The sequence below is a fragment of the Poecilia formosa genome, unplaced genomic scaffold (assembly GCF_000485575.1).
Source record: "Poecilia formosa unplaced genomic scaffold, Poecilia_formosa-5.1.2 Scaffold231, whole genome shotgun sequence".
Lineage (NCBI taxonomy): Eukaryota > Metazoa > Chordata > Actinopteri > Cyprinodontiformes > Poeciliidae > Poecilia > Poecilia formosa.
This window is the reverse complement of record NW_006800170.1, coordinates 654,172-668,347: the sequence shown is the minus strand read 5'-3', so window position 1 is coordinate 668,347 and position 14,176 is coordinate 654,172. Positions and strand designations below refer to the sequence as shown.

Genomic DNA, 14,176 nt, shown 5'->3' with positions numbered 1-14,176 from the left:
TTTTTCTGTGGCAGCACGTCAACATCTTCTCCACTGTAACTCTCGAGAGTGATATTGTTGAGCTCGCCTTGCTTATTCCCAACACTGGGAATGAGCAAGGCGACTTTACAGTGGTTCTAATCACAGCCTAATGGGAGCAAAGACAACCAGATAAAATAATGTATTTTGTCCTTCAGTGTGAACTTCATCAATCACACGTTTTAATTGAATCATAATGGGATTAATCATGTACTCTCACGCCTGCGCTTGCTTTGCTTCTCTGAAGGCACTCAGCTCGCCCACTTGTTTTGTATTTGTTGAAGATAATCACTGAGGCAGAGAATTGAAATCAGAGTAGAAAAAAAAACAATCCAAGAACTGATTTAATGAAATGTTAAAATGTTGCTAGAAATATGTCATGTCTGGTAAAACAAAACAAAAAAAAGATGAGGGTAATTAGCTTTTACATCAGCATCTATAAAAGGATACAGTACAAACAGGAAAAAAAAATCTAATTTTTGCAAACACCAAAGGGCTGCGAAGACGATGGTGTGAAGAGCCTTGGCTTGCAAAATTCTATCCAGGTTTTATTTATAGTTAACATTCAGAGGCAGAAGAACACCGATGCAGCTGCTAATGAGACGGTGAGGAAGAACAGAGAAATGCCAGATGCACACTGATGCATACCCAGCATTTAACAAAGTCTATGGGGGAGGCAAAGGTATGGGAGGTGGGGTGGAAAGCAGGAAAAGAGAAAGCAGGACATACCCATAGGCCACACCGGCGATGGTGCACTTCTTAAACTGCATCACATTACAGGTCAGTGTTCCTGTCTTGTCAGAGAAAATGTATTTTACCTGTATGGGTAGAAAAAAAAAACGCTTGTGGGTGCACAGTGGATTCCGAAATCCACACGTAAAACTCCTTCAGTCTTCCATAAGAGAAAGACATTTAAGCAGAGTCATTTACCTGGCCTAGTTCCTCATTCAGATTGGACGTGCGGGCCATAGCCGGTGTGTTTGTGGCCTCATACAGCATGTCGGTGTCCTAAAAGGGATCAAAGGCAGCCATTAAAGCAAAAACTCAAAACCTGCTCTGACCTGCAAGGGAGAAGAAGAAAATAAAAAAGAATAACATTCCCAGAACTTTATTCTGGGAACGCTGGAGTTTTATTAAGAATGTGAAAACTGACTAAGTATTTGCAGGTTAGCTTAAAAAAGTGCTTCCACAGAAGGAATACTTAGTGGGTTGACCTAGTTAGGAAAATTACCATAAGAACATTTTACATCTTCAGTCATACACTTCAGATCATGTAGGATTGAAGATGCACATATTCTGAGCATTTTTTCCTCAGTGTGCATGACAAGCATACACCTGAAAATCTGTTTGCTGAGGAAAAACATTTCCACGAATGATGGTAGTCTGACAAATTCATTTCAGTTCTGTTTACCATCTGCTTGCTGATTGTACTGTTGAATTGAACCCAAAGTTGTTGTTTTTTACCGATGAACAACTTAAAAGGTTTAATTTCTAAATTTCCTTTCTACAAGAAACCAAATAAAACATTAGAAAACTTGAGATGAAATGTGTTTTCAATATTTAACTGAAGAAATAGTGAGAGCCTTCAATGATTTGATTTTGTTTAGTCATGTCAACCCTGCAATGTTTACAGTGAGACAAGATGAAAATGAACAGTATTGACTCACCCAGTTGATGAAAAAGGCTTGGATGAATTTGATAACCTCCAGTGTGACCAGGAGACTTATTGGTATCAGGTTGTTGAAAAGGATAATGAAGGTGAGGAAGTTGAGGCCAAAGTTGGCAGCCCCGCCATCTGTCAGGGGAAACGTTTTGGACAAAAAGCAATGAAACAGGAGAAAACTCATCAGTCTTTGCTTGGTAATACCAGTTAGTCAAATCAAAATGCCAAAAGGCTACTTCCAGCTGAGGGTCAACATTCAGCCAATCCACAAAGTGCTTTTGGACCAATGTTGAGCATTAGCTGAAAGTGGCCTTTTCTTCCACCCAACCTCATCATTTTTTTTTCTCAACCGATTAGCAATCCAATTCAAAGTCCCAAAGATTTAAGCCTTGGCATCCAGCATGATCCAGGCAATGAATTCTACAAAGCACTATGCAAGAAATGATACTGGTCCCAGCAAAAAGCCCCCAAACAACTGGTAATGACCAACATGTAACCCCACTGACACGAAATATGAAAACAGGAGGGATGTGATTTACCTTTCCTCAGCTTGCAGGAGATGCAAATGTTACCTTCCTCAACCCAAGCCTTGAGCTTAGCTTTGCGATTGAGAGGGCCAGCCCTTCCCCATGACAGAATGATTTCATAAGCAAAGAAAACTACACAACACAAAGGAAGTGGCACAATGGAAAGCTACAGCTACAACACGAAAACAAGGGAATAATGCTTTGTTTTTTGAAGAAGTGAGGAGGAAGACAGACATTTCAGATGCTCTCAAGACAAAGGAGGGAGATTCAGTCCACAGCACATTCTCAACTGGCAAAAAGTGGAAAAGAGAGGGTGGATTGCATCAGTAGAAGTGTAAGTGTGATCGTCATTTCGGTTACTTCAAGTAGCAGGCTCAGTACGATAGAGAGGAATCTTGGCAGTAAGTCGGTATTAGATAAAGTAATACTGGACTGAAAGTTGATAGATCAAACCAGCAATTCAGGACATGCAAAGTCAAAGTTAAAAGATGCAAAAATACTGTTGATTCCTATTTTCTTCGGGTCATCAGAGTGTGGTTAGATTAATCTAATGCAATGGTGAAAGATTTGAAGATTTATGTAAAAGTAGAAAAAGGAAATTGCATTTTCTTATTTCATTATTTTAAGTTTTTGAATATAGTTGGGGTGTCACACATTAAAATAGGGAAACATAAATAAATATTCAAATGATTCAAATCACGTTGAAAGCAAAGCTGGGCCAAATATATTTGTGCACATATCTACTATCCAACAATAGTTTGTCCTTAAAACAGAACTAACCTTTATGCTGAGTAAATGTGAAACTATTTGTCTGAAAGTGTGTGAAACTATGCAGCCGATTTTTAAATTTGCAAGGATTCAACTCGCCCTGTTTAAAAACAGCTTAAAGACCCAGACACTGCAACCAGTGTGTATGGACGCGTTTCCATTGCAGGGACCATTTCTGGGACTCTGTCCGTGTTCTGGGTCAAAATGTTCCTCAAAAATGGCCCTCATAAAGAGGAAGGGTTTTTTGTTTTGTTTTTTTTTAAAGGTGGAGCTTCGTAGTACGACGAGGACAAAGGTCACTCTTTGGTTGAACATCTCCAGCAATTTATTTCAGTAATCTAATCCTCTGCCGGTTATATTTTCTGTTAACTTTGAATTTCATAACTGGAGTTGTGTATTTTTGCTTGTGAACAACAATAGCTGCCTATGCTGAAAAATCAATGTTTTACAGAGCTTACGTTCAAGCACGTTGATAAAACCCAGCAGCTTTAGTAGAAATTGCTAAGCTTTTTTCGTTTTTAGAGATTTAATTCATAAAATTAAAATATTTTTCAGTTAATACGTTCCGAGATCCAAATTAAAACGATCAAAACTCCCCAGGATTGTTGGTCTTTCTCATATCTAGAGCTTGAACAGAGCAGACTTGTCGCTGCAGTGTTCCTATGTGTCCATGGTCATTCTTCCTACAAAATCAGCAGTTAATTCGAAATCCAGTCTAACTTCATCATCAAAGCTTGGAGAGGCAGAGTGTGGTTTTACAGTATAACCACTATCAAATGATTAATGCTGATTTCCTAGTTTTTTTTACTGAATACCGGACTGAGCTGTTGCATCTCTGTCCCGCAGAGGCTAAAGGAGTTACTGCTCTGATTCGCATGAAAGGCCCAGGTTCCAGTCCCATCAGCTAAAACACACACAAAAAGAAACATAGGTAGTTTAAAAGTTTCACTAAGTAAACTTTTAGGAAGCTGTAGTGGAAACGTGATTTGAGACGTGAGGTAAAGTTCTTGTTGGAAAGCATAGTTTTTTAGCTGTTAGATAGAAAACAAACAATTGCAGCAATTTTAAGTAGTAAAATTTGTAATTGTATTTTTTTTTATTTTATTATTTTCTATTACACTTGCAACTTTAAATTATAATAAATTGAATAAGATTTTTATTATTTTTTTTTATTTTAGGGATCAAGATCTATTGATTGTATAAATTTTCTTTTGATAAATTACACCATCTTCCATGTTAACCACCCAAAGTAGAAAGAAAGGTTATGCATATTTATACTGGGAAGCTGCATCAGTTGTCACAATGCACTAACCCAATCAAATGCAATCACCAGTGTCAGCACTTTTGAACATCTCAAAGTCAAATTTAGCCATTTATTCAACCAGAATGCATAAGCTGGGGTTAGAGTCAGCACTACAGTGACTATTTTTGTCCGCATTTATGAGAGCGATGTTGATTAACTGATGGATTTATATAAAAAGTGTCAACACAATAAATGACAATCTCTGCACCTCTCTTTTATCACAGGTTGGATAATATGCACTGGACAGAGCCTCAACAGCTCCTTATGGAAGTAAAAGTATTTCAACATGGATACTTGCTTTACAACTCACACTTCCTTGACCTCTGACATACATTCCTTTAGATGAAGGTTTTAATGTTGGTGGGGACAGTGTTAAAACCTTTTTTTTTTGAGCCGACAGAAACTAAACTAACTTTATGTAGGAATAAAAGGGGACCATGTAAGTTGTAATGCAAGCTTGAATTGGCCAGAGGAACAACCTGTCCTAAAAAGGCCCATCAAGGTAGAGAGAAATGGCAGAAGTCACGATAAGCACTTTGCATACCAGGTTCAGAGCTTCATCGAGACAAACCAACAACTCATTAAAAAAAAAAAAAGAAAAAACACATACAAGTACATACAGAGCTCTGCAAAAGTATTCATAACCATTGAGCATTTTAATAGTTGGTAACATAACAACCACAAACTTCACTGTGTTGTACTGAAACAAAAATAAAGCCGCATATTGATGGACTATCAATATGGGTAAAAATGTTGTGCCACTATATTTAAATTAGTTGTTTTTTTTTTCAGTACAGATTTGTAGAATGCAAGAACAATAGTTGTCCTGGGGAGAGACACTTCCACCTGAGCTTTCGATCTCCACAGCTCATCCAGGGTAATCTGGCGTCACTTGACTGCTTCTCTTCAAGTTTTCCCATCATTCACCTTTTCAGGTTAATTTTAGCTTTCAAGGAAGTTTACTCTATCTTAAAATAACTACATCAAATCAAATAATATTGAGATATATGTTGAACCATTTTTTTTGTATATATAACTGAGCAGTTAAAATTAATACATATATTTGTAAGCCATGTCTGATATCCCTTCTTCAAAACTGCACATATAATAGACCTGGGCCATTAACTGAAAATGAACCAACACCAAAATATGTAACAATGACCAACATCATTTAGCCCATTTTTGTATTTAAAAAAATGAAAAGGACTTTTTTGTCTTTTTTGGCAGATTATGCTCTTGTCCCTTTAAGATGTTGAGCTACATGTAGAGTCTGATATGATTTTAGGCAAAATCTGCCAACCCTAACAAATAATATCTTAATAAATGGAAGATTGAGGTTGTAATGTGACAAAAAATGGGAAAGTTCAAGGAGTGTGGATACTTCTGCAGTGCACTGAACTCAGCTGCCTTCCACCAACCATCCTTCCTCTTTTATCCGTCTTGGAAAAACTCCAATGCGAGTGAGAGGGCGGCAGAGGCATTTAGAAAATGTCAGCTCTTGCCCCTTGGGTTGCAACACATTATGTTCTAGCTGCAAACACATACGCTTCCTGCCATGAAAAAAAAAAAAAAAAAACACACACAAAAAAACGGGCACAATCTCATCTGCCTTTCTCTTCTTGCAGGAAAAATTAGAGAGTAAAAGAAAAAAAAAGGTCTGAAGCTGGAAACTGCAAAGAGTTTAACGTGACAAATCAAAAAACAAGGAAGAGAAGTGAAACAGTTTGCATCAGGCACTGAAAATAACTGGAAGAAGGTATAAGAGAGCTGGAGGGGAGAAACCTATTGTTGGATCCCTGGTCTGTGCTTGTCCATGGCATGGGCCCATACAAAGTGGGACAACGATATAGGGGGCGAGGGTAGGGGGCTTCATTTGCTTAGCAAAGGCAGAGCTTCAGTAAGGGGTTAGTAAGGGAGGGTCATTCACGGATGGCCAAGGCTTTTAAATGGTTGTTACCTGGAGCTGTTAAAAAACGACAACAAAGAAAACAAAAATCAAACAGAACATTAGAAAAGAACGAAAAAGTACAGCAGCGCAGTGATATTCAACCATTTCTGTTTCAATGACATTCATCCACATCACAAACAATGTTTTTGACTGTACTTATTCCCACATTGCCACATATTTCACTTGTTGTACAAAATGTAAATTAACTAAAGCAACAGAAAAACACAACGCGTACTAGCTGTTAAGGAACTTAAAATGGCAAAAGGAAAAAAAGCCGATATGAACAAGTGAGACACAATATGTGGAAATAAGAGGTGCAGCCGCGGCTGCCTGGATTCTTACAGTTGAGATCCATGTACCAGGCGTCGTCGCCGTACTGGTACTTCCAGATGGTTTGGCCGATGGAGCAGATGAGGGAGATGGCCAGGAGGCAGCCGAAAAGCACGAGGATCTGAAAGTTGGTTATCCGCTCCACATTGGAGAGCTTCAGAGGAGGCCGGGTGGAATTCTGACCAACATTTGAGCAGATGGGAAACAAACAAACAAAAAAAATTAATAAAATAATAATAATAATAAAACTGCGGTGTCCCTTCACTACCAAGTGGGAGTAAGAACATTTGGTATATGGGTGTCTTTGTTACAAAATATCTTCAGAAAATCAAATGCATTGAAGCTAAAACAGCAGTGGTTACTTCAATCCTTTTAACCCTTAAACAGCTACCATATCTTCTACAAATGCATCAATGCACAAGAATATTTCTCTACAGAACAAATGTTGGTGCAAACGAGAAATTCCAAAAAAACGATTTTACCTGCATGAGTTTGGTGTCGTGTCCCGTATAGACAACCACTCCATGGATCCACTGTGTGTTCCTCAGCTGGGCTCCTCTCAGTAAGATCTGGTCTGGACCCAGAGGAACGGTGCTGAAGTACAAAGCACCACAACTGTTAGGGTTTTCAAACTTCACCTCCGTTTCCCTCAGAAATCATTCCCCAAACTGATAAAAAAAAAAAGTAATTAGGGCTGAAATAAATAATCGCAAATATTTGTGTCTGCAGGGACCAGTTGCTAATTCTCCCCTCACTTTAAACTCCACATAAACTTAATTTAAATGAATGTGTAATTCATTTAAATTTATGCAGATTTTTTCTCTCCACTTTGATTTTGTCATTGTGTGAGAGCCTGCAGTTAGTTAGAAAGTCAGAATCGGCCGATTCTAACTTTCCTCTCTGACCATGGCAGAGGTGGCTACAGCTGAAAAATCACAAATGTCTTTAAATTATGCAAGTGACACCTTTGACAGATGTAGCAGTTTATTAAAGAGAAACACCAGTTTCGAGGGTGGCCACTATTAAAAACTTAATACCTACAGAGAAGCGTTTTATAAAAGTGCAGATTCATTATGTGTTTGACAAACAAAAGCATTGAAGTCTGTGAATTTAACAAAGTTTATTGAGAACTTCCCCTTATTAAAATACAATTTATATGATCAAAGAGAGCAGGAGAAAATTAATCAGACATAAATAAGCTGGCAAAGGCCCTACGATAATAAAGTTATATTTTGGGCAAAAGTGATTTCCTCTCCGCCCCCCTCCTCAAAATCACCTTTACCAAAAATGAACAGCGTGAATGCTGTTAAGAACATAATTTTATTTTGAAAGCAATACTAAAAAGGGTTAGCAATGTTTACTAATACGCTTTTTCACTGCAGACATTTGAAATAATTCCATCACGTCCTAAAAAGACCAAAGAGCTTCCATTTAAAAACATCCAAAAGAAAGTAATATGACTGCAGCTGGAAATTTGTATTTATTCCCCCACACCATAAAAGGCAAGACTTTCTGACAAATGAGCTCCTGAGATGGAAAGTGAGGCAGATAATTTGATATGCAGGGCTGAAACTGAGCTCACCTGTGTCCAACCAGGCGGATGTTTCCAACAAACTCATACAGGTGCCGGTTTGGGCTTTCACATTCCATCCGCCCCGACAGCCGCATCAGGTTGTCAATGTCCTTTATGTCTGCAGTCACTTGGAGACCCTGTAGTTGTGACCAAAACACAACTTTACTTCCTTCTATGCTGTAAACCTATGTGCTGCAACTAAAAACAAATAAAAAAATAGAGACTATACACCAACCTGTCTGATTTTAAGGTTTGTTTCTCCATCCAAATTAGATGTTTCAATGTAGCACATACCCTGTGGTTCACTGTTATGGAAGAAGAGGATACAGAATCTTGGAGCAGAAAAGTAACAGCAATTTGTATTCAGTGAGGTTCTGTATCAGTGTGACTTAAACTTTGATTTGCTTAGAATGTTTCCATATCAAACTGTTAACAGGAAATCAATGAGTAAAAAGCTACAGTAACAGATTAAGAGGCTACAGCAGAGAAACAGCAAGACTAAAGCGCAACAAACAAAGATGTTGAAGCCAGCAAAAACCGCCACCAATGTTTGACTGATGCTGTCTATTTAATATACAGCAAACATCTAGAGGCCAGACAACATTTTTGTTTGGGGCTGCTGTTTCCCCATGAGTTAAACTGTCTTTCCAGAGCAGCAAGAATAAAGTCCAAAAGGAACACAGAGAGGAAACATCAGAGCAGGGTGTCAGGAGCAAGCAGGCATACCAAGCACAACAAACAATGCAGACAAATGGGTCTCAGACAGACTCTTGGCAAAGCGACAGCGGGTTAGCGCATGCCTGAGGTTAAATGTCGAGTTGGGTCGCTGGTTAGCAGCCCTGCTAACAGATTAACCTTCTCACACAAAAGACTTGATTTGATAAAAATGAGCAGGAGGATGTTCCAGCGATGACAAAGTGAATTAAAACTGAAGTGAAAAAGCACGAATGCGTTGCAGTAAATTAGCACAATAGAAATCCAAGATGGCTTCCAGATTTCATCTTGAAATGTGACTGCATGCAAGCTGTTCAAATAAAGCTGATACATTCAGGCTGCAATGCAATGCAAGCCATGCAAGGACATGAATACGAAAAATACATATTCACACCCAAAAGAGAGCATGATATAGAGGGAGTCTCTTTTTGAGCACTTGGTAGTGTTAGGTTTAAAGGACATTTCAATATCATAGTAAAAGAGTAAACAGTTAGTGATTTTTTTAAGTAAAATCACAATTTGAAAGTTTTTGAAAGATTTTTTTTGTACAGTGCCTTTTAAAAGTATTCAAACCACATTTTATCAAGTTACAACCACAAAACAAACACAAAGTAGAGCATTATTGTACACCATTTAACAAATAATCAAAGTGTGGAGTGAACTTGCATTTGCCCTCGATGAAGGCAGCTAAAGTTACAAATGTTGGGTTGTTTCACATTATTTTTCCATGAAAAATAACCTGAGCTCAGTCAAATTGGATGGAGAGCTTCTCTAAAACGCTTTTCACACACTTTCAAAAATGTTCAGTTGCCTTTAGGTCTGGCTGTATCTGCTTTCTCCTAACTAAAGAACATGCTTTGATGCAAACTATTCCACTGTAGCTCTGGCTGAATATCTGCCCTCCAGGATCGTGACCCTCTGCCAATTTCAATTCACCAGCAGACTCTGATAAGTTTTCTTCCAGACATCAACAGAACTTGATTTTTTTTTTTTTTTTTTTTTTAGCTGCAGATGCATTTTTTGCTACAAGGAATTAAATGTACACTACAGGTATGCTTCTATTGCGTTTTAGGCAATACAATATTTTTTTTTATTTAAAAAAGGAATTTAATTATGTTTATTCACAATTTTTTGTATTTTGAATATTGCATAAAAGTTCAAGTGATCAAATTAAAAACCTGCAGAATGTGTTAAATTATTGGAGTTATACTGAGATTAAATTACACACAGGTGGAAAACTGTATTTATTAGATGACTCCAGAAGGTTCTTCAATTTTGCACTAGATTATAATTGGGAGTATTGGCACTAAACACAAATGCACACCACATATTTCAGATTTTTATTTCCTTCCACAGTTTTGCACTTCTTTGCGTTTGTTTGTGATATAAAATCTCAAATTATATTCGAGGTTTATGGTTGTGATGTAGCAAAATGTGGAAAGTTAAAGTGGTATGGAAGACTTTACAAAGGCAGTGCAATCAACTTAACTAACAAGTTTGCGGTGACGGGGGGAAAAAAAAAAGTCACAGGCCCCTTCCTTCCTGCAGAGTGGAAATAAAGTCTGATCCCAGTTGTAACAAAGCCCCACCCCCATCTCTCCCACCGCTGTTTGAGTTGGTTATATGTTGCTGGTTTGCTGACCTGGACGACAGAATGACGAGGTCAGCCGGGAGATGATCTCCATTTGCAGCTCTGACTACTTCCCCAACAGCCACCTGATATTACCAACCACACACCAGCAGGGGGCGAGACGGAGGCAGTGTGGCAGTAATTTGCACAGGAGGCCAGAAAGGATGAAGGAGAGGTTTAAAAAAAAAAGAAAAGAGGAAGGATGGGAGAAGAAAAGAAAACATTGAAGGGGAGAGAGACAACTGGTTCAGTTTTATGGAAGAGCACGATGATCAGTCCTGTGTGATCACAGGTATGCTTCTCCATGTGTTCTCCTTTTCACAAAACCATCTAGAAAAAAAAAAATGCTGAACAGTGAAACTGCTTCACCAGAGCAGGATTTTAGCTTTATATATTACAGAGGAGTCAAATTATGCTTTTAAAAGTCAAATCTAGACCAAATCCAAACAGTTTCTGAAGAGGAGAAGGAGATCAATAGGCTTATGAAGACATGATTGCTCAAATCTAGTTCAAAAATCACATTACTTACAACCCACCAAAGAAAATGATGGTCATTATCTCACACAAAAGTTTATGTATTTCTAATTGTGCATCAGATTAATCGTTGAAAATCTTGACTCAAAGGGTTAATAAACCATCACTTCTTTAACGTGAGCTGAGAGTGTCAGGAGAAAAAGGGCAACGGGAAAAAAGATTCCTAAAAAAATAAAATAAAATAAAAAATTCTTGCATCGGGGCTGATTCCTATACCTGGATGATAAAATGACAGCATCCGCAGGAACGAAATCACTGCCATTTACTTTAATAATATCACCCACTTCGACCTGTAAAAAATAAACTGGTTACTGCTGCGTGCTGCCTATAAAACAGCACAGAAAACGTAAAATCAGCAATGGGAATAAAAATTCACAGCTGGGATGATAAAAAAAAAAACAGGGAGAACATTAAACCACAGAAACATGTAATAGTAATGAGAAGACACTGATGGAGCAGCTGAAGTCGTTTTCCATTACCACTGAACCCTGCACACAGTTCATCAGGCAGTAACTAAAACAGGAACATTTATATAGTCTCTAATTAGCATTTTTACTGTAAGAAATCAGGATATGACAAGTATCTGCATGGGAACATGAGCTGAAGTAGGCAGCATTCATACAATTCTGTTCTTTCCTGATGAAAAAAAAAAACAAGGAATTATACAAATGCATTACATACAATTCTCTCCTGCACATAAAAATGACAAGAAGTGACAGGAACTTAAAATAAAAAAAAAAAAGAAAATACAAGTTTGCCACTTTGGCTTCATTCAAGATGCTCTAAAGAAGAACAAACACCACAGGACAAAAATTTGGAACAGAGCATGCTTTTGTAAAATGCATGCTGAAGAGGAAAAACTCATCAATTATTTAAACTTTGGCTTTTTAGAGAATCCCAAGTCTATAACGGGATGAGACATTAGCATGGAACCAAAGGAAAGGGACACAGATTTCCATCCAACAGGAACTAAATTTACAGCACACATGATCAACTCTACTTCCTGTAAACTTTGCACCAACTCCTACTTTGGGAAGGTTTATTTGCAATAATTTCAGCCTAATCTCAAATTGCATCGGTAGAGCTGAAGGAGGAAAAAAACTAATTCTCACACAAGCCATGAACTGCTTATCATGGTTTCAAAATTAGTTAAAATGTGCTTTTAGACTATTCTTTAGTGGCATAGAGCTTAGATTGTGTTGATCCTCCCTCCTCTCTCAGTTGTTGCTGCACAGACTTTTTCAGACTGCATTTGAACCCTGAGACAACCTGGGAGCCCTCAATACAAGATGGCAGTCTCTTTACAGGTGTTATGCACATCTTTCTGCTCTTCACACAAATCTGCATACACGAGTTTCACTGCAGAGTAACAATGAGAAAGATTGCAGCATGATTACATTGAGTCTGCTGATGCTTCAGAAGAAATCCACAAATACATCATGAAATAAATCAGCGGTATTGTCTGAAAAATGTTCAAAAACATGAGCCAAAACGTTCTTACTAAAAGCTGAGCAAAGTTGCCAAGCGGTTCTGTTTCACCTAAAGACACTCTGCCAACAGCTGGCCTGATTTTGCAACAGAAATTAAAGAACTGGATCATAAGGGGAAACCTCCACTTTGTCCTCTGGTCTCACTTTCCAAAGGCCACCCCCATATGGGCATGCTGTATAATTATTTTAGAAGGCATACTAAAGGGAATCGGAGTATAAAGGTGTCTCAACTCCTATTAGTGAAATGAGAAACGGTGACAAACTGTGGGCACATACCTTCTCCCAGTGCACAATCTCCCAGGCCCCGTTCCTTAAGACTGCGGTGATTCATGAGTTACGGTGAGGAAGTTGGAGCCAAAGACAAAAGTGGAAGTCAGAACAGGAATAAAATAGAGAAAAAGAGAATTGTTTGTAGAAAACAATACTGACACGGATGTTCTGCATACATGTAGCAAAAACAAATTCTATGGTTTTCAACAAAGCAGGAGAGTGTTTTCAGTACCTTGACATTCCTTTTTGTTGACAACATTGTCAGCTTTGTGGCGTTTCTGTAAAGAACAAACATTTACCTTGAGCACGCTTCATGTTGAGACAAAAAATAAATGCGATTACAAAAACTGCATTCCAAATATGTTATTTTATTAAATAAATAACATCTTTCAGTGTAAGAAGTTACTTTTTACACTGAGAGACAGAGCTGCAGATGCATAAATTAGCATCATAGAGCTGAAGTGAGATTTAGACCACCACCGACAATCCAGAGTGATTTTCCCACCGAGCCTGTGTAACCTTTTCAACAGCCACATCATTCAGCATTTTATCCACCAGCATAGTGGTGGATAAAACCACTGCAGCGTTTTTCTCCTTTGTGGTCCCAATAGGGGTTCTAAATCTACAGCTTAACTTTCCTCAGTTATCCCTGCAGGGTCACCTGACAGATGGAGAAAAGTCAGGAGGGATTAAAGTGTTGATCTAAAAACTGTCACATAATGGGTTTAACAGAAGCATTTGCATCTCAGTCGTGTTACGCTTTACGTAAAAAGAATGGATTGATTTTTCAATTTATTAAGGAGAATTTAAACATTTGCTCATTACCATGAGATTTGCTTTCTACTATGTGGTGTATTTCAGTTGTCCTGCCAACAAATTCTCCCCACCTGAGCAATATGAATCTCTGCAGCTCCTTCAGAGGCTGATTTACGTTTTTATCTCCGTCACTGTCAAGTCGAGGTGGACAGTTATGTTTTGGTAGGTAGTGAAGGTGAAGTTTATGGCAGTTGCATAAAATGTGAAAAAGTTGAAGGGGTTTGAACAGATCTGCGTGACCAGGACAAAGAGCAACACTTCTTCCCCTTGTGCCCCGCTTGTTTGCTCAACAATCACACAATCAGCTGTGATTTCTGCAGCTGATTCCAAGGGACAGCTTGTCAACCAGCATCACGCTGAGTAATAACGAGTTGCTGCACCCATCTCATTAAAATGATTACTGTGCATTAAAACTGAGCTCCAGAAAGCAACGTGTGCTCTAGTTAATTAACAAGGAGAGGACACATCCACCTACATCTCCGCTAACTACCTGTTTACAAGAAAAGAGACCTGCACCAAGGAAATCTAATTTAATCTGCAACAAATTCAGCCCCTCAAGACTGTCACTCAAAACATTTTATTAAACAGCCGC

General features: G+C 38.3%; 1 protein-coding gene across 3 annotated transcripts in view; it reads right to left on the bottom strand.

Moving 5' to 3' along the window:
* Positions 1-668: 668 nt before the first annotated feature.
* LOC103149585 (phospholipid-transporting ATPase IA-like) overlaps positions 669-14,176 on the bottom strand; it is a 40,477-nt gene continuing 26,969 nt past the window's right edge. The window contains exons 5-15 of one of the 3 annotated variants that reach the window (XM_007568819.2): positions 13,001-13,046; positions 12,775-12,815; positions 11,225-11,298; positions 8,366-8,435; positions 8,140-8,267; positions 7,040-7,151; positions 6,570-6,735; positions 6,237-6,242; positions 1,686-1,813; positions 949-1,026; positions 669-836 (exon numbers count right to left, since the gene is read on the bottom strand). In XM_007568819.2, the coding sequence (XP_007568881.1) occupies positions 684-836; positions 949-1,026; positions 1,686-1,813; positions 6,237-6,242; positions 6,570-6,735; positions 7,040-7,151; positions 8,140-8,267; positions 8,366-8,435; positions 11,225-11,298; positions 12,775-12,815; positions 13,001-13,046 (1,002 nt within the window). In that variant the 3' untranslated portion in view covers positions 669-683. Of the gene's footprint in view, positions 837-948; positions 1,027-1,685; positions 1,814-6,236; positions 6,243-6,569; positions 6,736-7,039; positions 7,152-8,139; positions 8,268-8,365; positions 8,436-10,486; positions 10,561-11,224; positions 11,299-12,774; positions 12,816-13,000; positions 13,047-14,176 lie in introns of all 3 variants that reach the window. The other 2 variants (XM_007568818.2, XM_007568820.2) reach the window with 2 other exon arrangements.